At 40.6% G+C, this 20,958-nt stretch overlaps 1 protein-coding gene across 2 annotated transcripts in view; it reads right to left on the minus strand.

The window, feature by feature from the left end:
• CDADC1 (cytidine and dCMP deaminase domain containing 1) overlaps nt 1–20,958 on the minus strand; it is a 102,360-nt gene that overhangs the window by 43,129 nt on the left and 38,273 nt on the right. For both annotated transcript variants that reach the window (XR_003856935.1, XM_029602860.1), the window contains exon 3: nt 17,670–17,847. Coding sequence is in view for 1 of the 2 variants with exons in the window: in XM_029602860.1 (XP_029458720.1) it covers nt 17,670–17,847 (178 nt within the window). In the remaining variant the exon portion in view is untranslated. The remainder of the gene's footprint in view (nt 1–17,669; nt 17,848–20,958) is intronic.

Here is a 20,958-nt window from a genome sequence, read left to right on the forward strand (position 1 = left end):
GACAGACACACACAACTCATTCCCCACCCACTCCCTTTCACTTTCATCACATTCAACCCCACACATTCACGGCCACTCATCCATCGACTCATAATCAATTATCAGGAAAGATGAACCACAGCCTCAGAGAGAGGTAGAACCCAAAACCATTAGAAAGATAGTAAATCAACGCACAATACTGCAAGTGTTTTAAAGTAGCCCACTTGCATAAACATCTGCTTGGGGTGTTGAATGGTACGCTTCCTCAGGTGTTCCATCTGCGCTGACTGAATCATCAATTCCTTTCAGTCCAAAAGTGAAAGCAATTCGTCACTATCCCACTGTGATAGCGCTACTTATTTAGCCAGTGAAGTGAATATAACAAGAAATTTCTTCCCCCCCTTAAGGTAAACAGACACCCTTCTCCAAGAGATGCAAATACATCAAAAGACCATTCCAGAGAATCTGACAGCCTAGAGTACAGTCAAAAAAACAAATTTGTCTCCAATAATTTTGTAACTTGCTGAATTCAGTGAACATATGACACAACGTGCCCCTCTGTGTGTTGCACTTCAAACAATGGTCTGACTCCCAGAGGTGCTTTGTTGTTCCAAGGGCAATGGTAAGGTACACACTTTGTAAAATTTTAAACTGAATTTTGCGCAAGTTAGCGGAGACAATGTGTTTATACAAGGCAGGCAGAGGTCCAGAGTCTCAATGTGTGGATGAGACGATGGGGCAAAGAAGAGGGATTCCGTTTTTTTAAGGAATTCAGGAATCTTTTGGGGAAGGGGGACTCTTTTTCTGAAGGGATGGATTCCACCTTAACCAGGGTGGAACCAGGCTCCTGGCACTAACCTTTAAAAAGGAGATTGATTTAGTTTAAAAGCTGCTCTAAGGGGAAAGCCAACAGTTGCTCAGCAGGACATTGGTTTGAAGGGAGGTATCTTCGAAAGATACTAATGAAGCAATAGAGTTAGGGCATCCCAACAGAGAGGTTCCAATAATAAGAAAAGTAGTCCAAGTGCCTATAATTAAAAACTCACCTGAGCTAAAAGATTCCAATGTATACCTGTAAATTGAAAAGCAGAATGTAAATATAAACAAAAAACACACTTTGAAATGTTTGTATGCTAATGCCAGAAGTCTAAGAAGTAAGATGGGAGAATTAGAATGTATAGCAGTGAATGACATAGACTTAATTGGCATCTCAGAGCCATGGTGGAAGGAGGATAACCAATGGGACACTGCTATACTGGGGTACAAATTATATCGCAATGACAGAGAGGAGCACCCGGGAGGCGGTGTAGCGCTTTATGTCCGGGATGGCATAGAGTCCAATGGGATAAAGTTCATGCATGAGACTAAATACACAATTGAATCTTGGTGGGTAGAAATCCCTTGCATGTTGGGGAAGAGTATAGCAATGGGAGTATACTACCGTCTACCTGGCCAGGATGGTGAGAAGGACAGTGAAATGCTAAGAGAAATTAGGGAAGCTAACTAAATTGGTAGTGCAGTAAGAATGGGAGAGTTCAATTACCCTAATATTGTCTGGGTAAGTGAAACATCAGGACATGCTAGAGAGATAAAAGTTCCTGGCTGGAATAAATGACAGTTTTATGGAGCAATTGGTTCAGGAACTGAAGAGAGAGGGAGCAATTTTAGATCTAATTCTCAGTGGAGTACAGGATTTGGTGAGAGAGGTAACGGTGGTGGGTCCGCTTGACAATAGAGATCATAATATGATCAAATTTGAATTGCAAGGAAGGTGGACAGTAAGTAAATCCATGGCTTTAGCACTAAACTTTCAAAAGGGAAACTTTGACAAAATGAGCAAATTAGTTAAAAAAAACAAAACAAAACTGAAAGGTGCAGCTACAAAGGTAAAGTGTGCAAGAGGCATGGACTTTGTTTAAAAATATCATCCTAGAAGCACAGTCCAGATGTATTCCACACATTAAGATAGGTGGAAGGAAGGCAAAATGATTACCAGCATGGATAAAAAGTGAGGTGAAAGAGGCTATTTTAGCCAAAAGATCTTCATTCAAAAATTGGAAGAAGGATCCATCAGAAGAAAATAGGATTAAGCATAAGCATTGGCAAGTTAAATGTAAGACATTGATAAGACAGGCGAAGAGAGACTTTGAAAAGAAATTGGCCCTAGAGGCAAAAACTCACAAAAACTTTTAAAAATATAACCGAAGCAGAAAGCCTGCGAAGGAGTCGGTAGGACTGTGAGATGATCGAGGGGATTAAAGGGAAGATAAGGCCAGTGTGGAAAGATTAAACAATTTCTTTGCTTCGGAATTTACTGAAGAGGAAGTTGGGGAGATACCCGTTCTGGAGACGGTTTTCAAAGGTGATGATTCAGATGAACTGAACCAAATCACAGTGTACCTGGAAGATGTGGTAGGCCAGATTGACAAACTGAAGAGTTGTAAATCACCTGGACTGGATGGCATACACCCAGGGTTCTGAAAGAACTAAAAAAAAATGAAATTTCAGATTTATATCAATTAATTTGTAACCTATCATTAAAATCATCCATTGTACGTGAAGACTGAAAGATGGTCAATGTAACACGCTCTCATACATACTCAGAAACTCACTCCCACTCTTCTCTGCCTCGGTCTCTGAATAAATTAAAAAAAAAAAATTACTCACATTGGTGGTCAGGAGTATTCAGAAAGGGGCCCCAAAAGAATAGGGTATGAATAGGCTCCCTGTAGCTGGCAAAATGAAAGCAGCGCCACTGAAAAAAAAAAAAAAGAGGCAATGCAGCTTGCCCCAAGCAAACCAAAAAACATTCAAAACTAATCTGAAAACCTGGCTTTTTAAACAAGCATTTTATAAAGATAAAGAAAAGGAGAAAAATAGTTGAGCGGTAAGGATGCACCAAGCTAGAAGTTTTTAGTAACCTACATAAGCATATTAATGTTAAAATCAAACTGCCTAATTTGTTCCTAACAATCAGGTTTAATTTACACACCTAGTTTATTATTTTACATTGTTACCGTACTATGATGGCACACGAGTAATTTGTAATCTATACCACCCATATTTCTCTTTATCGTGCCCTTCTATAAACCGTTGTGATGGTATTTAACTTAACGACGGCATAGAAAATTTTTTAAATAAATAAATGCAATCGCATGAGTGTCCTCTGAGGTAGAGTCCCTCGCCCCACCTTTAAATAGGCAGTGGTAAACAAAGATCCAGAGAAAATAAAACTGCAAAGAATCCAAGGTTTGGCACATCTGCCTAGCAGTAGGTCAGTTCTCCTCCACAAACTTTCTGATTTCTTCTTTAGAAGTGAAGATCTGGGAAGAACCCTGTTGATACTGTAAGACAAACTTTATGCATTTATTGAAGAATTGGATGCAGCACAGCATAATCTCCCTGTGTGTCATGAGGACTCTTGCTGAAAAATCCAGGAAATGTTAAATCTTGTGACCCTCATATGCTAGGTCTTTTTTTCTGCGATACACCTCCAAGATCTTAGCTTTGTCAAAGTAGTTAAGATATTTGGCAATTGCCTGTCTAGGCCTACATGTCGCTGCCACTGGTATGTCCAGACGATGTGCTCATTCCACTATGATGTTACTCGCTGCACCAGAGGTCACCAGGCCCTCTGGCAGCCATTTTGCAAATCACTGAAGGGGTTCTTCCCCTTGTAGTTGCTCCAGCAAGCCGAGCACTCTTATATTATTCCTTCGGCTTTGGTTCTCCAATTCGTCTAGCTTGTTTTCCAGTTCTAGATTTTTCTGTTGCAATCTTAGGAAATGAGCATCCACATCATCTAGTCTTTCTTCATGTTGGTCCACTTTGGCGTCAATCGCTGTTAAAGTCGCTTGACCAGTTTCCAATTTATCGTGTAGTTCCTCAAATGACATTGCAACTTCTGCAATTGATCATTTAACGTGGCAGAAACTGCTTTAATGATTTCTTGAAGCAAAGTCTCTGAAATCCCCTTCTGACATTATGGGTGACTCTGCCATCTTGTCATCAGGTAGACCTGACATCCACCATGGATTTCTTTTGCCATGTCGACATTTCAGTGCTTTGTGTCATCACAAAATTGTTCATGCAGTATCTGCACCCCACCTTGACAGGAAAGATAAAAAATATCACACAATTTTTCAGAATAAAGGAGGATGCTTGCAGATTCCTTTGAAGCAAAGGAGTTCAGCTTCTGGTGATGACGCTCAACTAATCGGAAGTCTCCGATCTTTGTCCTTTTTCAAAAGTCAGCACTTTATAGTATTCCATCATTGTCCATTACAGCATTTAGCATTACTGCCACTGTCTTCTGTAACAGCTGTTTTCAGCTTGTATGCATACTTGCAATCTTGGTTTAAGCATTAGGGACTAAATCCCTTTGAACATCACCTGGGAGGGTTGTAAGTGTAAAATTATGCATGAAACCTGATTTTGTGCATATTTTTACTTGCGCTCGCAAGAGGCAATCCAGGGGGGTAGAGACAGGGCCAGGAAAAGATTTAAAAGCATACTTTTGATTTTCAAAAGTATGCGAGGAAATGTACATGCAGACAGTTACAACCTGCTTCATGCATGTACAGGAACAAGCTGTAAATTTTCAACGCGGTCTTATGCATATAAGTCTGCTTTGAAAATCTGGGATAAAAGTCTGCGGGAACAAAATTCCTGTAGACTTTAGCTCTCCATGGGTTGTCTGAAGCTTATTTTCCTTGTGCAGTACATAATATAACATAAACAAACTGATCAGGTCCCTTCTGCTAGCAAACACAGAAGACCCTTTGGAATCATAAGTAAAGATTTTGTAGGGGAGGGGAAAAGCAGGCCTTACTCAAGGATCTTCATTATATCAGGCAATGAGAAGGAGATTGCAGTTTGGGGAGAGGGGATGGGTTAGGTGTCTATTTCCAGCCTAGATTAAGCAGCCTAAACTTAACTAAATTTAGAAAAAACTTCAGTTGAACATTTAAGTACTTAGATTCAATTGAAAATTCATCAAGATCTAGGTTGCCAAATGCATTCAGCCTCAGCTGAAAATCCATGTTTTCATATCACCAAACTACAAGAAAGAGTAGCAACACATCACATCAGAGCTAAAAGCAAACATTTTAATGTGAAACACTGATAATCCAAAATCAGAACTACCAGTTTCATTAAAGAAATAGTAGTAATATAGTAAATGTTGGCTGGAAAAGACTCAAGTGTTCCAGTCTGCCCAGCAAGTTTTTTTTTTTTTTTTTGGGGTAGTAACTGCTGCTCCATACAGGTTATTCCCATGTCTTTTGTTGCAGGTAGTAACTGCCATTCTGTGCAAGTTAACCCCTGCATTTACCCAAAGAACAAACTGCCTCTTTCTTGACTCAAGACATTTATGTTAATATCCTTCTCAGATATTTTATTCTTAGGGAGTACAATCAAAGGTATTTCTGCAGGTATAATAATGTTAAGAGACATCTTTGAGGGATGGCGGATCATGCATACTTTTGTAAAATCAAAGCTATGCGTGCTGTTTCGGAGAGAAAATATATCCATAGAGAAAGAAAGCGTAATTATCTGCCGATAAGTTTTCAGAGGGTAATAATGAAAGCAAAAGTATTCATGGACCTTTGTTTCATTATTATGGTAAATTTTACAGGTTAAAATTACTCATTTGGTTAGCCTGACCACAGATAGTTTGATTACGGTACTTACCCCTATATTTTTTTTTATTTGTATGAAATAAAAGATATGCACCTTTTATTAAAATTACACTCTTAAATCTCTTCGTTCTTTGGCTTTTTTTATGCTGCAGTCATAATTTAGATAAATCAGAGTGATTCTAGTACTGATTTCTGATAGCAGTTGACCAGTTCTTTCTACCAGGTTTTCAAATCAATGTTTTAGTAATACTATTACTTATTTCTATAGCACTGCTAGACATATGCAGCACTGTAGTTAAATAAAAGAAGCAGTACCTTCCCTGCAGCTTACAATCAAGTTAAGACTTGCAGACAAGAGAACTATATATGTGTATATAATTGCAAACTTTGTTTATAATTTTAGTGCAAAACCCCCCATGTTATTTTTCCCCCCCTCTCGTTAATGCCTTGTTATCATGTTTTATTGTTCAATGTAAAGCGCCATGCCTTGCGTTTGTTTTGCGTTACAATGTGAACCGATATGATATCCTGGATGAATGTCGGTATATAAAAATTTTAAATAAATAAATAAAATAAAAACTAGGAGGTTTCAGGGAAATGTATTTATTATAGTGACAATTAAAATAGATAAGGCTATGATGGAGAAGAATGTAATTAAATAAAAAAAAAAAAAGCAAGCAAGCAAAAGGATATGGAAAAAAGGTCCTTTTAAAGTGGTATAAAAAACATCAATGCAGAACAAAATAAGTTTTTAATAGGGCATCATACTAATTTACAAGCACTATACCTTTTTTTTTTTTTTTTTTTTAAATGCTCCAAAGTCTATAATCATATTCCTTTTGAAAAATCCTTTATTTTTCATCAAATCTTCCTAGAAAATGTTTTGAAAGTTTTTCACCTAACAGTGGCAGTTCTTTTGGAAGGAAATGTACTTGCACCATAGGCTCATCTTCTCATTCTGACAACTTCAAGTACTCTCCAAACTTGAACAGACTAATACCAGTCTCCAATAGGACACAGCTAATGTCTTCATGTGCTGGCCCAAAAGACATTTAAAAAATTTGAATGAGAAGCCATTTGGCTTAACCTACCTGCATGGTGCATAAGTCCTAGTACTCTTCTTTACTATCACTACTACTTATTTCTATACAGCTACTAGAGATATGCAGCATAGTACAAATGCACACAAGAGACAGTCCCTTCTTCCTAAAGCTTACAATCTACTCAAGGGACTTTTATTATGGAAAGTAAGTTTTATGATTAAGATTTAAAGGCATAAAGGCTGGATTTGAATAAGTTCCCCTTATCCCTCAGCACCTTTCCCCCTCCTCTCAACCTAATTTTTTTTTTTGTATATAGTACTTTGTTTGCATTTCACCTTGTATGCATTCCCCTACCAGCACCTAGGTCAAAATATTTATCTCCCAGCACCCTTCATTCCCTACCCCTACTACTACTCATGCTCCTGTTTAATCTCTTATGTGTTTTATGTTATCTATGTTCCTTGTAAAGGCGTTGCCTAAAAGACAGCTTTCCTGTCTTAGTTCTAAGTTCTATGTGAACCGATACGATGTGCAAATGGTTGTCGGTATACAAAAAAAAAAAAAAAAAAAATTCTAAATAAATAAATAAATAAGTCCAGAAAGGGAGCATGACATATCAATTCAAGAATTCTATTCCAGTCATACAGTGCAGCAAGATGGAAAGCATGAAGTCTGGAATTAATGATGGAGAAGAAAGCCATAGATAAGAGTGACTTACCTAATGAGCAGAGTTCATGAGTAGGAGTGTAAGGAAAGAGAAAAGAGAAGATGTAGTGAGAAGCTGCAGAATGAATGCTCTTGTAGGCAAGCAAGAAAAGCCTGAATGATATGTGGGAACGGACAGGGAGCAAATGTAGTGACTTAAGAAGAGGGTTTACTGGCAGAAGATAAATCACACAGCCAAATTTTTGATAGATTGTAGTGGGAAGAGAAAATTCAGTGAGGACTATAGTCACCCTAAAAAGGAGTGTGCATCTGAACCAAACTCTGCAGGCCCGAGCAATGCAAGACGGAAGTCCAGCCATGTGATGATCCCTGCAGTTTTAATGCCTGTGAAAACTACACGGTGGAGAAGAAGCTGCTATTGTTTTTCATATCGAGCATCTGTCTTCACCTTCCAATTTTGCTGCTACTGCTGGATACAAACTTGCTGAATCTATGACCTTGACAAACTTTATATCCAGCAAAGAGGCTCAGAATTGTTTTGCCAGATGTCTTCTGACTCGCACCAGCACCTCTGTGAGAATATGCATATATGTACCAGCTAAGAGGAACTCATATCAGAAGCCCATCAGACCTATGCCAGTGGATTGTGGTAATATCCAATCAAGATCAACTTTTGGATCCTAAGCATATGCATATATATAAGGCCCTGGGAAAAGAAAAGGACTTTGGATTTACAGATTCAGGACCGCAGCATTCTGCGCTACTTGCTGCCATTCATGCAAACTTCACACCCATGAACTTGGCTCCCAAGACTTCTCAAGAATCTTGGGCTAAGCTCAAGACTGTGCTCCCAGCTCAGCCCAGCCTGCTCCATTAACTCTGGAGTATTTGTTGACCTCATCCTTGCCTAAGCCCTTGCCAGCCAAGCCATCTTTGCCCTGTCCTTGCTGCATAATTTACAGAAGCGTCTGTAAGTTCTGGGCCTGTTATCCTGAGACTGTGGTATTAACCTGTCATTTGCCCACCAGAGGTCCAGCTGGCTGCTCTCCATGCTGAGACAGGACCCTGATTCTCTATAAGGACAACCTGAGCCTGAGACTGTCCGAAGACATCTTTATGCACACTAGTACAGTGTAAGATAACTAGCTAAAATTACTACATTAAGCTGGGGTAGTTTAATTGGCATTGCATTTGAAAGGTGCAAGTTGACTTTGAGTTAAACCCAGGGGTTTTCATAACTTTTGTAACAAGACTTCTTTGCTCTGTTAAACCAGAAACCTAAATAATATCTACCATATATAAAACTATTACATGCTTATGCTGCTACAATAAAAGTCTTATTACAAACCTCTAAAAGGTGTAGATATTTTGCTCCCTTTTGCATAAATATGTAATGCATATTATCTGATTTTAATGTCAGATAAGCTATAATTGTAGAATCTCTTACTGGAGCAAATTAAAATTAAAACTTTTCTTTTTAATGGGCCGATACAGTAAAAATCGCGGGAGAGCGGGCAAGTGCCCGCTCTCCCAGCGCACGCACAGGTACAGTAATTTAATTTATTTAAATTAGGGCCGTCGGTAAAAAGAGGCGCTAGGGACACTAGCGCGTCCCTAGCGCCTCTTTTCGGACAGGAGCAATGGCTGTCAGCGGGTTTGACAGCCGACACTCAATTTTGCCGGCGTCGGTTCCCAAGCCCGCTAACAGCCACGGGTTCAGAAACCGGACGCCGGCAAAATTGAGCATCCAGTTTTCAACCCGCGAGCTGCAGGCCTATTTCAAAATTTTGGGTTTTGTTTGGTTTTTTTTACTTTTTTTAACTTTCGGGACCTCCGACTTAATATCGCCATGATATTAAGTCGGAGGGTGCACAGAAAAGCAATTTTTACTGCTTTTCTGTGCACTTCCCCGGCGCTGGCAGAAATTAACGCCTACCTTTGGGTAGGCGCTAATTTCTTAAAGTAAAATGAGCGGCTTGGCTGTACATTTTACTTACTGAATCGCGCGGGAATACCTAATAGGGCCATCAACATGCATTTGCATGTTGCGGGCGCTATTAGGTTCGGGGGGTTGGACGTGAGTTTTCGACGCGCTATTACCCCTTACTGAATAAGGGGTAAAGCTAGCTTACTGAATAAGGGGTAAAGCTTACGCATTGAAAATGCGTCCAATCGCGGGTTAACAGTGCGCTCCACCCCTATAAGCTAACTTTTATAGGCCAATACAGTGGAGCGCACTGTACTGTATTGGCCTATAAGTTAGCTTATTTTTAGATGCTTTTTTAAAATCTGATTTTGATCACTTTTACATCTGCTACTTTTATGTTCTGTTAATGCTATTTATTTTTTTATGTTTTAAGTAAAATTTTATGTGTTTAGTAATTTTGAGTCTTCATGGTTTTGTATTTGTTTTTATGATTATGTATGTTATTCTGTTCATCGCCTAGGCCATTTTGTGTTAGGCGAGTCAGAAATTCTAATAAATGTAAATAGAGCAGGTTGCACTAACCTAAATAGGAGGTGATACGACTAAGGATATGAGTTTTGGCAGCAAATTTGTAAAGGAAGGGATGGATTCTGGTGATATTACAGAGAAAGAAATGACTTGTTTTAGCAGTATTTTGAAAATGTGCAAAGAAAGAGAGTGGAATCGAAAATGACCCCAAGATTATGGACTATGCGGACTGGGAATGACTGTTATCCACAGAAAAGGGAAAAGGGAGAGTTGGATTTGGGGGGGAAAGGTGAAATTTACACTTACCTGTTAATGTCCTTTCGTTTAGTACTAGCAGACTAGTCCATACAGGTGGGATGCGCCTTCTGGAATATTGTACTTCTGATAACACTGGCTTCTCAGACACCCCCTAGACTCTAAAGCATGCTACATGGACCGCTTCTACCTTACCAGCAGCCCTAATCTTATGTCCTTGCCTATCCTCTCTATATCACCAAGGCAATACAAACACTGAGGGCAATAATAGAAATAGGTTCTCTAATATTCAATAATGTTAACCCCCACAATCAATGAGAAACAAAATATCATCACATCCCACAAACTTATAAACATAAAAAATGTTTATTAAGAATAATACATCCTGACTAGACACATGATACTAACTAACCAATCATCATTCAACCCCATTCATTCATTAAAAACATCAGTCAATGAATAACATATAGGCAGTTATAAAGACAAGTATTTTCCTAAGAGTACATTTGTCACTCTCATTTAAATCCCATGTTTAGGATTTTGAAGTTTCGCGACCAGTTGATGAATGGTTATAAATATTTGGAGAAGATGATACATGTTCAAAGTTTTTGGGAAAACATCTATTTGGAAGCAAATATTCGTGATGTTGAAACACTCGATTTGTACTATTTTGTAGAAGTTCTCCCTGAGGAGGCCCGCTAGATGGGTGAAACGAAGATCTTCATTGGGGAACAGCTGTGTGTGCAGCGGGAGACAGCCGTGTGTGGCTGAAAAGTACTTGAATGAACAACATTGTGGCAGCAGTTATCAATCGTGTATAAGGGATCAAATTCTGAAGAATGTTAATCTGACAGTGTCCTACTTTAACATCTTTGTAAACATGGGATTTAAATGAGAGTGACAAATGTACTCTTAGGAAAATACTTGTCTTTATAACTGCCTATATGTTATTCATTGACTGATGTTTTTAATGAATGAATGGGGTTGAATGATGATTGGTTAGTTAGTATCATGTGTCTAGTCAGGATGTATTATTCTTAATAAACATTTTTTATGTTTATATATAAGTTTGTGGGATGTGATGATATTTTGGTTCTCATTGATTGTGGGGTTAACATTATCCTCTCTATATAGCATAGACCTTACAGCACCAAGGTTGGCAAGAGAATATCATGCTCTTTTTGGTAAAAATTATTTATGTAAAATGAGGGATAACCCCTGCATGTCTTCCCCCAGACTGTACTTATTCCTTCTGTGAGACCTTGCCCAATCAAGGCATCTGGTATGTTCATTATTACCCACAATTGCAAGAAACTGCTGTTAGAAATCCAGTAGTGCCCAGGGCTAAGTTTGCATCAAACAACTACAGGTCAGGCACTAATTCCTGATTCTTAGAATGCCTAATTTGCAGCCAATATTTGGAATTTTAGCTCGTTGGCCTTTGCCATCTACTTGGACCTGGTCCCTTTGCTCCTCTATCAGGATTCCTATCCGGTTTCTGCTGGTCCTGACCACAGTCTCCTTTCGATCTGTATGGTTTATGCCAAAGGACCAACTCTCTGAGGGACAGTAAAGATCTGTGGTCAAGTATGAGGGCTTCCCTATACAAAAGGCTGGGGAAAAAATAAAACTGGATGCTATCTAAAAACAACATATGTTGCCATAGGGTTACCTTTCGGTCCACCACTAAGCTAATGTTTGCTAAAAAAGGAAGGGCCCATTTCCCTCCCTGTATCGGAGAAGCTTACTGCTCCTTGTGCTCCCCCCCCCCTCCCCCTCCCCCAAATATCCAGAGCTAATGCTAACCAAGGAAGAGCCTCACTGCAATCCTTGAGGGATCCAGGAACAAATGTTTGACCAATGTCTGGTCATAGAGCTTGGAGAAAATACACAGGAATGCCTTCGAATTGCAAACTCTGAGCTTTATATTTTTTTTTCTAGACTTTGAACATCAGTCAGGTTTTTTCTTTTTTAACTGCACTTCGATTGTGCCAAATTTTGTGACAGATTTACTTGCGGTCCGGGGCAGCCGGGGATTAAACTTGCTACCCTGGGTGTTCAAAGCCAGGGACTTTTTGCCATGCAGCCTCAGTTTCTGCTGGACCTGAATGGGGAGGGCTTCTGTTAAGCTCCGCTCTACTAGGACCGGCCCCATACTACAGTTCTCATACAGTGGGGAAAAAAAAAAAACCTTACCACAGAACCCAGACTGTACTGATTCCCCTGCGAGAGAGTACCCAAGGGACCCCACACATACTCCGTGATCCTTCTTGAACTTGCGCAGATGGGGGTCATCCGCCAAAGGGAGACCCACCTCCCCCTTGCTTACCTTCCCTTCTTCTAGCCTCACAAGCCATGAATCTGCCTGGATCCCTATGTCCAGACCTCCCTTTCTCTGCAGATCCTTACCTGTGAGAAACAGCCAGCATGGCCTCCACTAAGGGATGTTAACCTCACTGCAGGAGGTCTTGAAACACAAGTGATCATACATAGCGGCCTGAGAAGAGAAAGGAAAACTGTTTGAGCCAAAGCTTCCTCCTCCTGAGCTGGGAGATTTGAGCTCCACCAGCTATGGACTTCATAGCTGAAAGCAACTCCTAGTTATCTTCTCCTATGTCCCACCCTGGGGAATTGTTCCTTCCTGGGAGAACATGACCACTATTTGGTTGCATGTAGGTGAACAGGCTTAAAGAGTTACCAATGCTATCTCACATTGCTTTAAGTAAGGTCCATCCACACTGATTATACACATTTTCCTCAGCCTTAGCTGCGGTGTCTTCTTCTTCTTCGATTCCTGCTCGTATCAGGGACAAATCAGGCCCTATGCTAGCCATCCTGGGAGTCTGTGTTTACCAGGACATTAGTGCCTTTGCCTGTTACCTGGGAGCCCATTTCCACCAGGACCCTTTTACCGGGCTTCTGCTTCCAACAGGACCTACAGGACTCTTTGCCTGTATTCCCAAGGTTTTTTGCTTCTACCATGATATTTCGGGCTCTTGCCTGTTTTCCTGAAAGCCCATATTGCAGCTTAAGACATCACAGGAACAAGTTACTAGGAATCCATCTATCTGTTGTAGCATCAGATGTCTGCACATCTGCTGAGGCAGAGACATATTGAGGAGCTGAGGCCAATTTTCAAGGAATAAAATTCCCACAAAAAAGCAAGTGCAAGTCTCTGCATTTATTTCTTTCCCCACGGTAAATTTTCAAAGGGAAGCTAAGCTCGTACTTTCTCTTTGAGAACTGGTGCGAAGTGCACAGATAAATATACCTGAAGACTTTGCCTGTATGTGACTGCTTTTTAAAATTGCCCCCTCTATGTCGGAAATGGTTTTCCTTGAACATTGCAGTATAACCAGATCTTTTTATATAGCACGTGGAATCCTATATGCTTTATAGCAATTGTAGCATTTCATTCACTATTCAGTACGGACATCCCTTGACTGACGGTTTCAGACCTTGGCTGGGCATTTGAAAGAAATGGAAGTATTTCGAATTGTCATTATTGCGATATAGACATATCGCTAATGCTTTGAAGGATAATGGAACTCTTTTTTTCCCTATAAAGTAAAAATTAAAAAAGAAGTAAGAGGGGATCCAAGAGGGCTTGCCCTCTGCTTCACATTTCTTTTCTCTTCCATGATTTTACCTGTATGTGGAGCAAGAAGAGGAAAAGGAAGGTACGAGAGGGTCACCCTTGAATCTCTATACTCTTCTCAGACTTTTATCCTGCAGTTTATGGGGCCGTTCAGGTTCAGTGGCATCCCTCATTGACCGTGGACAAGAGGGATCCCTTTCCATCCCAGAGGTTTCCTTCAGCCCCAAGGCTACAGGGTCTATGAGCACACTATGACCAAGGAAGAACTGGGGAGAGGCCATGGAGCCTCACTCCAGAGTCTCACAATGGAGCTGGGCGGTGTGATCGGAGGTGTAGGAGCGACGGCAGCTCTGTGCAGCCCAGAAAGTGCTGTGCGAGCTGGGTTAGAGCCACTCAAAACTCAGATCTGCGGCACAGGAAGTTGCTCAAGCAGGAGGAGATTCAAGAGCTCAAGTAATAGAAGTAGGGCAAACAACTGCACCACAGACCTCAGTCTGGAGAGGCCTAGCAAAATCACTTTAGAGAGCCTCTGGCAGGCTATAATGACTCTTTAAAAAAATTGCGAGTACAAAGATTACTGGAATGGAGGTTGCTCTGGGGACTGCTAGTATGCAAGTTGGTAAGCTGAAAGGGCAAGTGAGTGAACAGACCAGAAAGGTTGAGTCTGAAAACACGCTATATTGAGTTACAATGACTCAATTCCAAGATGGTAGAAAATAGTAATTTGCTACACCATAAACTGCAGTTAACAGAAAATAAACCTTGGCGCTTGAATGTACAAGTTCTCAATTTTCCCCAAGTTCCTGCTACAAGTCCAAGTAAGATATTTAAGAAATTCCTGACAGAGAATCTGAAAATTCCCGGGGAATCTGTTCTTCCTTTGAATAAAATGCTCTAATTTTCCCTACTAGAAGCAGACTGGGAAGCAATCTGCAGTGGTAGACCAATCTCAAGTTTCAGCAGGCAGCTAGGACCTTTATTCCTGGAGCAATTCTCTAAGGAGATGGATCATGCCACACTATTATTCTCCTTTGTCTTTAAGACAAAGAAAGCATCTGTTATGAGGCTTTTCTTCCATTCTGATAATTGTATGCTTATGGATCGGAGGGTTTGGCTTTTCCCTGGTGATTCTAAGCAAAAGCAGAATAGACACAAGTTCTTTCTGATGTGGCAAGAGGTGACCACCCTGGGTGGGGAATTTTTTTTTTTTTTTTTTTACAATATCCCTTTAAAATGTTTACGTTTTCTAATATTTGTTTTATTTTTTTTAACCCTACTTTTGAGACAATTCCTAGATTTAAAAAAATTGCTGAATAATGACGCTGTCAATTATATCTAAATAGTTGTTGGTGTGATTGACAATATAGCCATTTGCCTTACTCTAGTGTTATTTCTTTCCCTTTATTTTTCCTATGTATGGGTTTGTGCCATCTTCTCCCCCTTGTTACACTGGGGGCTTTACAGAGGGCAAGCAGTGATTTAGTTATTAATGTCACTGAATAGGCACATATTTTTTTATTATTTCTTTGTACTCTAATTTAGTACATGTTTTATTTTCTGTTGCAAGTGGTTACTTGTAATAATTTAGCAAAATATAAAAATAGAAGAAAAAAAAAAGTGTAAAAGAGGATTTTTTACAGTACATGGAGTTTTGTACTGCACGTTTCTTGAACTGTTTCCTGAAACTTTTTTTTTGCGACAAGAAAATCACTAAAAACAAAGGACAAATTTTTGGCTGAGACTTCAGTAAAGGCAATTTTATATATATATATTCTAAAAGCAAAAATATTTCATGTGCATGCATTGTTCTGCCTCCACGGTGTGTGTGCATAGGCTTCTTTATGTCATCTTATGATATTGTTTAGCTCAGAGTCTCTGCAGAGTATAGAGCTCTTTTTCCTGATTGGTTATTGTTTGAATGGTTCTGAGCTCCCCTATTGGATCTATTCCTGTTTTGATCCCTCTCTCTGTCTGTGTTCTCTTGCCTCTTTCATTTGGTCCCTTGACCAAAAGCAGCCTGGGTCTGACTCATTAGCTGTGGGGTTTTCAGTTGGAAGAAGGTTCTTGACAAATTAATAGCTCTCCTGTATGGTCTACAAGCTCTTAGAAGCATCGCTCTTTCACCTCTATTTCCCATCTGCTACTATTCTCTACTATTCACTAGTAGCCACAACTTCTACTTACCAGCTGCAGTTATCTTTGTTTGATTATTGGGCTTCCGGAGACTTTAACAGCTGACCCAGGCTGCTCTCTTTAGGACTATTCTTGCCACCTTGCAAGTCACAGTGAGTCTTCAACAGTTTCTTCATTCTAATAAATATTGTTTGGCATTCAAGGAATTCTACTCACTGATATTTGGAAGTTGAGAATAAGAAGGTTTAACTGACTGTTTAACAAGTCAAGCAAAGGCAGACTATTTGTGAGAACAGTATATGCATTATGGAATATGGGTTTTTTTTTTGTGATGTTTGAAACTACGTTATTCATTTCCTTGTGTACTGAACCAAATCATTTGATCTGCCTTATTTTGTATCAAGAACAGTCAGAATGGAGGATGTACCCTTTGAATGGAGTTCCTGTGCTGAAAGTCAGTGTTCCTCAGCGATGTGTCTGCTGACTGAATATTTTCTATAGCAACGTATATGGGACCACAACAGGATAATGACATAATTGTTTTGAACAACAACATAATAAACTATGTACTACCATAAAAGAGGTTTGATGCAGGCATAAATATGTTGAAATGATGGTTATCATGATTGCTGAAATTTTTATATTATTTTATCTTTCTTTCTGATTAGTTTTAACCTGTTTAATAACAGTAAGAACTACAAAGTTAACTTGTGATTTTGGTGTTTTTCAAATATGTGTCCACAGATTTAATATTTTTCCAGTGGTCTATGTGATGTCATAATATGGAGGTACTGCAATTAGTTAAGATAACTATGTGAAAAATTAATCATACCTATTAAGGAATGATGCATGTTTGTTTTTTTATTATGTGTATTCAGGAAGGGTAAGTGAAACATTAGCCCTTTGCACCAAGTAGGTTCATGCAAGTGATGTAACAGGTGGCTTCTAATTTAAATTGAATTAGCATATGAAGACATTATTTGAGTTCTGTTGGAGACTAGTTGAGATCAAAAAGTCAATGCAAATTAAGTTGTAGAATTTGTTGCCCGGGGATGTGGTCAAAGCTAGTAGTACAGCTACATTTAAAACAGGTTAATTAACAATTATTAGCCAGACAGATCTGAAGAGTGCCATCTCTCACTCTGACTGCTGGAAGTAAACAACAGGGAATGTATCTTCCCATTAGGATCTGCTGGCTACGTCTTCCAAGCAATCAAGACTAGCTACGGTCGGAGACAGGATGCTAGGCTCACTGATCTGATGTAGTATGGCACATCTTGTTCTTAAGATGAACCCATGATACAAGCATATACACCAAAACAAAGCCATTAACTACAACTTAAAAAAAAATATGACTATCTGGTGAGTAATAAAGGACTTTTCAAAGGGTGCATGATTATAGACTTTTTAAAAACCTATAGCCCTTGTAAAGTAGCATGTCACTTTGACTGGAGTTCTTGTGCTGAAGTCAGTGTTCCTCAGCAATGTGTCTGCTGACAGAATATTTTCTCTTGGCTCCAACACTGATGTTTTTGCTGCTTTTTTATAAGGACTTTATTTTTTCATACCCCCTCATTTTTTACTTACTACAAACTGAGACCAGCCAGGGTTTAAGATTTAAAAACAAATTTTGAAAAGGTGGGTTTTAGGTGGAACGAATATGGCCAGAGAGTGGCATGACGCACTAACTCAGAAAGGCTAATCCAGTCATAGGATACAGTAAAGGTGGAAAGCATGGAATCAGGAGTTGGCAATGGAGAAGATTACTAGTACTGCAGCTTTAAATGAGTTTACTGGAGAGCGGGTTGGAGAAAAACAGCAAAAAAATTCTGTTCCACTAACCGTCAAAATAAGTTGGCCACAACATAAAAGTCCAAAGCTTTATTTTGTTCATTACTTACCGTTCACAATCATTTTTAAGCAAGCTGAGCATGGTTTTCTGGAGAAATACAGGTCACAGTCTTTAAGTCTTGATCCGTGTTTAATAAGAGCAATCTGACCCGCATGCAGTTCTGTACCGGAACAGTGTAGCCCAATAATTTTCATATTTTGCACTACCACCAGACCAGTTTTTTTAATCTATAATGAAAACAAAGAGATACAAGACACAAGTTCACATTATTTACAAACCCACAATCTGTTCATTTTCAATTAACTTTGAACAGTAATACAGGGATAATTTTGTAACAGTCTGCATAAATTACACCAATGTTCACAGTGAACTCATGAGCTTAAATTCCCCTCTGAAAATCACTTCAACAAAATTCTCAGTTACACCTATTAATTTGTGCAGGGCGTTCTTCCGACAACATTTCCACACACACAATTTTCTGTGCCATTTCTGGGGGTGAAGCACTGTTATACCTACTAAAGTCGCTTTGAAATTGATCCTCTAGAGAGCCAAGTTCTTGAGCAGGCCAAGTATGGTACAGAGGGACTTCAAATTTCAGAACCTAGGAAGTCTTGAGTCTCACAGCTCTGAACTCTAAGCAGGGCCGGATTTACCTGATAGGTGCCACTAGGCACAGGATTTGGGGAAGAAGGGGATTGGGGAGTGGCTAGTGTATTGAAATAACTGGTGTTACCTTTTTTTTTTTTTCTTAAAAATTTATTAGCCTTTCGGTCTAGTGACTCACCAGGCTCTGCAGGGGCTGATTAAGAAGTAATTTAAATAGAAGAGAGAGAATTGACATTTGCCTCTCCAGAGACAGAGCTACCTGTGCTTGTGACCAGAAAAGTTTAATTTTTAATTTGCTAGCCATAATATTGTAGAAAATATTTACCTGATAATTTTGTTTTCCTTAGTGTAGACAGATGGACTCAGGACCAAAGGGTTATGCTCCCCTGTCAGCAGATGAAGACGGAGCAAGCTGATGTCACAGTACAAATACCCCTGCAGTGATCTCCAGGCTGCCTGTATTCCCTTCAAAAGCCAGTGTCGACTGACTAGTGAAAACTTGATTAAAATCGGTCAACGGTAACTGTACTCAACCAACGATAAGCACTGAACTCCAGTAAGAACATAGGTACCCGCAATCTAGGGACTGGATGAATATTTACCAGTAATCCCTTTGGATTCGAAGCCCCCATGGGAGGACCCATAACACAATCATTAGGTAGCTGAGGGTGTGAAGCTGAGTCCATCTGCCTACACTAAGGAAAACTAAATTATCAGATAAGCAATTTCTTCATTTCCTAGCATGCAAACAGATGGATTCAGGACCAATGGGATGCACAAAAGCTACTCCCGATCAGGCGGGAGGCTGCCCGCAGTCCAGTCAACACTGCATGTGCGAAGGCTGCATCCTCCCTGGCTTGAATGTCCAGACGATAAAACCTGGAAAAAGTGTGTAAGGAGGACCAGGAGACAACAGTCTAACCTCTGCCCATGATATTGCCTGAACCCTAGTGGAATGAGCCCTATTCTGAGAAGGCAATGGCTATTCAGTATCCACATACGCACCCATGATCACCTCCTTAATCCAATAAACTATGGTAGCCCGTGAAGCTGCTTCTCCCTGTTTCTTTCCACCATGAAGGATAAACAGGCAATCAGTCTTTCAGACTGGTTCCAAAATTTCCAGATACCGCACTACAAGCCTCTTGACATCCAAGGAACGCAGGAGATGATACTCTTCCACATCCCTGAGTTTATCTAGGGATGCTAATGAAATGGACCGATTCAAATGAAACTCCGAGACCACCTTAGGCAAGAAGGATGGGACTGTACTTAGTTGTAATGCCCCTGGAGTCATCCAGAGGAATGGCTCCTGGCAAGACAATGCCTGCAGTTCGGAAATGCGATGCGCCAAACATATAGCCACCAGGAACACCATCTTCAAGGTCAATGACTGCAAGGAAAGACTGCACAACAGTCGAAAGGTAGGACCCGCCAAAAAATCCAGCACCAAATTAAGACTCCACAAGGGGACTGGCAACTGCAAGGGAGGCCAAAGGTGCTTCACTCCCTTCAGGAAGCAGGTCACATCAGGATGAGATGACAAGGAGGCTCCATTCATCTCACCCCTGAAGCAAGTAAGGACTGCTATCTGAACCTTCAAGGAATTAAGGGCCAAACCTTTATTCAATCCATCTTGCAAAAAATTCTAGAATAAGTGGGATTATGACTGAACGAGGGGAAACGCCACACTCCTCGCCCCAGGCCTCAAACACTCTCCAGACCCACACATATGCTAGAGAAATGGAGAACTTCCGAGTATGAAGCAAGGTGACAATCACCATCGAAGAATATCCCCACTTCCTCAGGCAAGCCCTCTCAAGTGCAAGACTGTAAGGTAGAATTCAGTTGGCTCCTCATGAAGAACCGGTCCCTGCTGCAACAGATCCCTGTGCAGCGGGAGGCGAAGGGGGTTCTCTACCAGAAGTCTCCGTGGATCCACATAGCACGGACATCTGGGCCAATCTGGAGCCACCAGGAGGATTAACCCTTTGTGGTTTTTGATTCTGCGAATGATCCTGCCCAGTAAGGGCCACAGAGGGAAGGCATACAGTAGCATGCCTTCCGGCCAGATCTGAACAAGAGCATCAATGCCCAGGGTCCACAGATCTCTTCTGCGACTGAAGAATCGAGGAACCTTCACATTGTGAGAAGTGGCCAGCAGATTGAGGGACGGGAGGTCCCAGCGATCCACTATCAGTTGAAATACTTTGGCAGATAACACCCACTCTCCTGGGTCCAGACACTCTCTGTTTAGCAAGTCTGCTCTGAGGTTGTCTTTTCCTGCGAGTGGGAGGCCAAGATTATCTATAGATGTACTTCCGCCCATTCCAAAATGAGGTCTATCTCTTGTGACACTTGCTGGCTCTTGATTCCTCCTTGGCAATTGATGTAGGCCACCGGTGTCCCATTGTCCGACATCATGCGGACCACTTGCCCCTGGAGTTTGTGGCTGAACTGTAAGCACGCTGAACTGTAAGCACGCCAACCTGAGTGTCCGGGCTTCCAGGTGATTGATGTTCCAGAGGACCTCTTTGGCTGTCCAATGTCCCTGGGCCGCCAGTTCCTGACAGTGAGCTCCCCAGCCCCAGAGACTCACATCTGTTGTGAGAACTAACCAGTTCAGGGAGGATAAGGACACTCCCCTGCTCAGACGAGCTTCCTGCAGCCATCACTGGAGGCGAGAATAGATTCCCATTCACAAGTGGAAGCAAACTGAATAGTCCTGAGAC

The sequence above is a fragment of the Rhinatrema bivittatum genome, chromosome 5 (genome assembly GCF_901001135.1).
Source record: "Rhinatrema bivittatum chromosome 5, aRhiBiv1.1, whole genome shotgun sequence".
NCBI classification, from domain to species: domain Eukaryota; kingdom Metazoa; phylum Chordata; class Amphibia; order Gymnophiona; family Rhinatrematidae; genus Rhinatrema; species Rhinatrema bivittatum.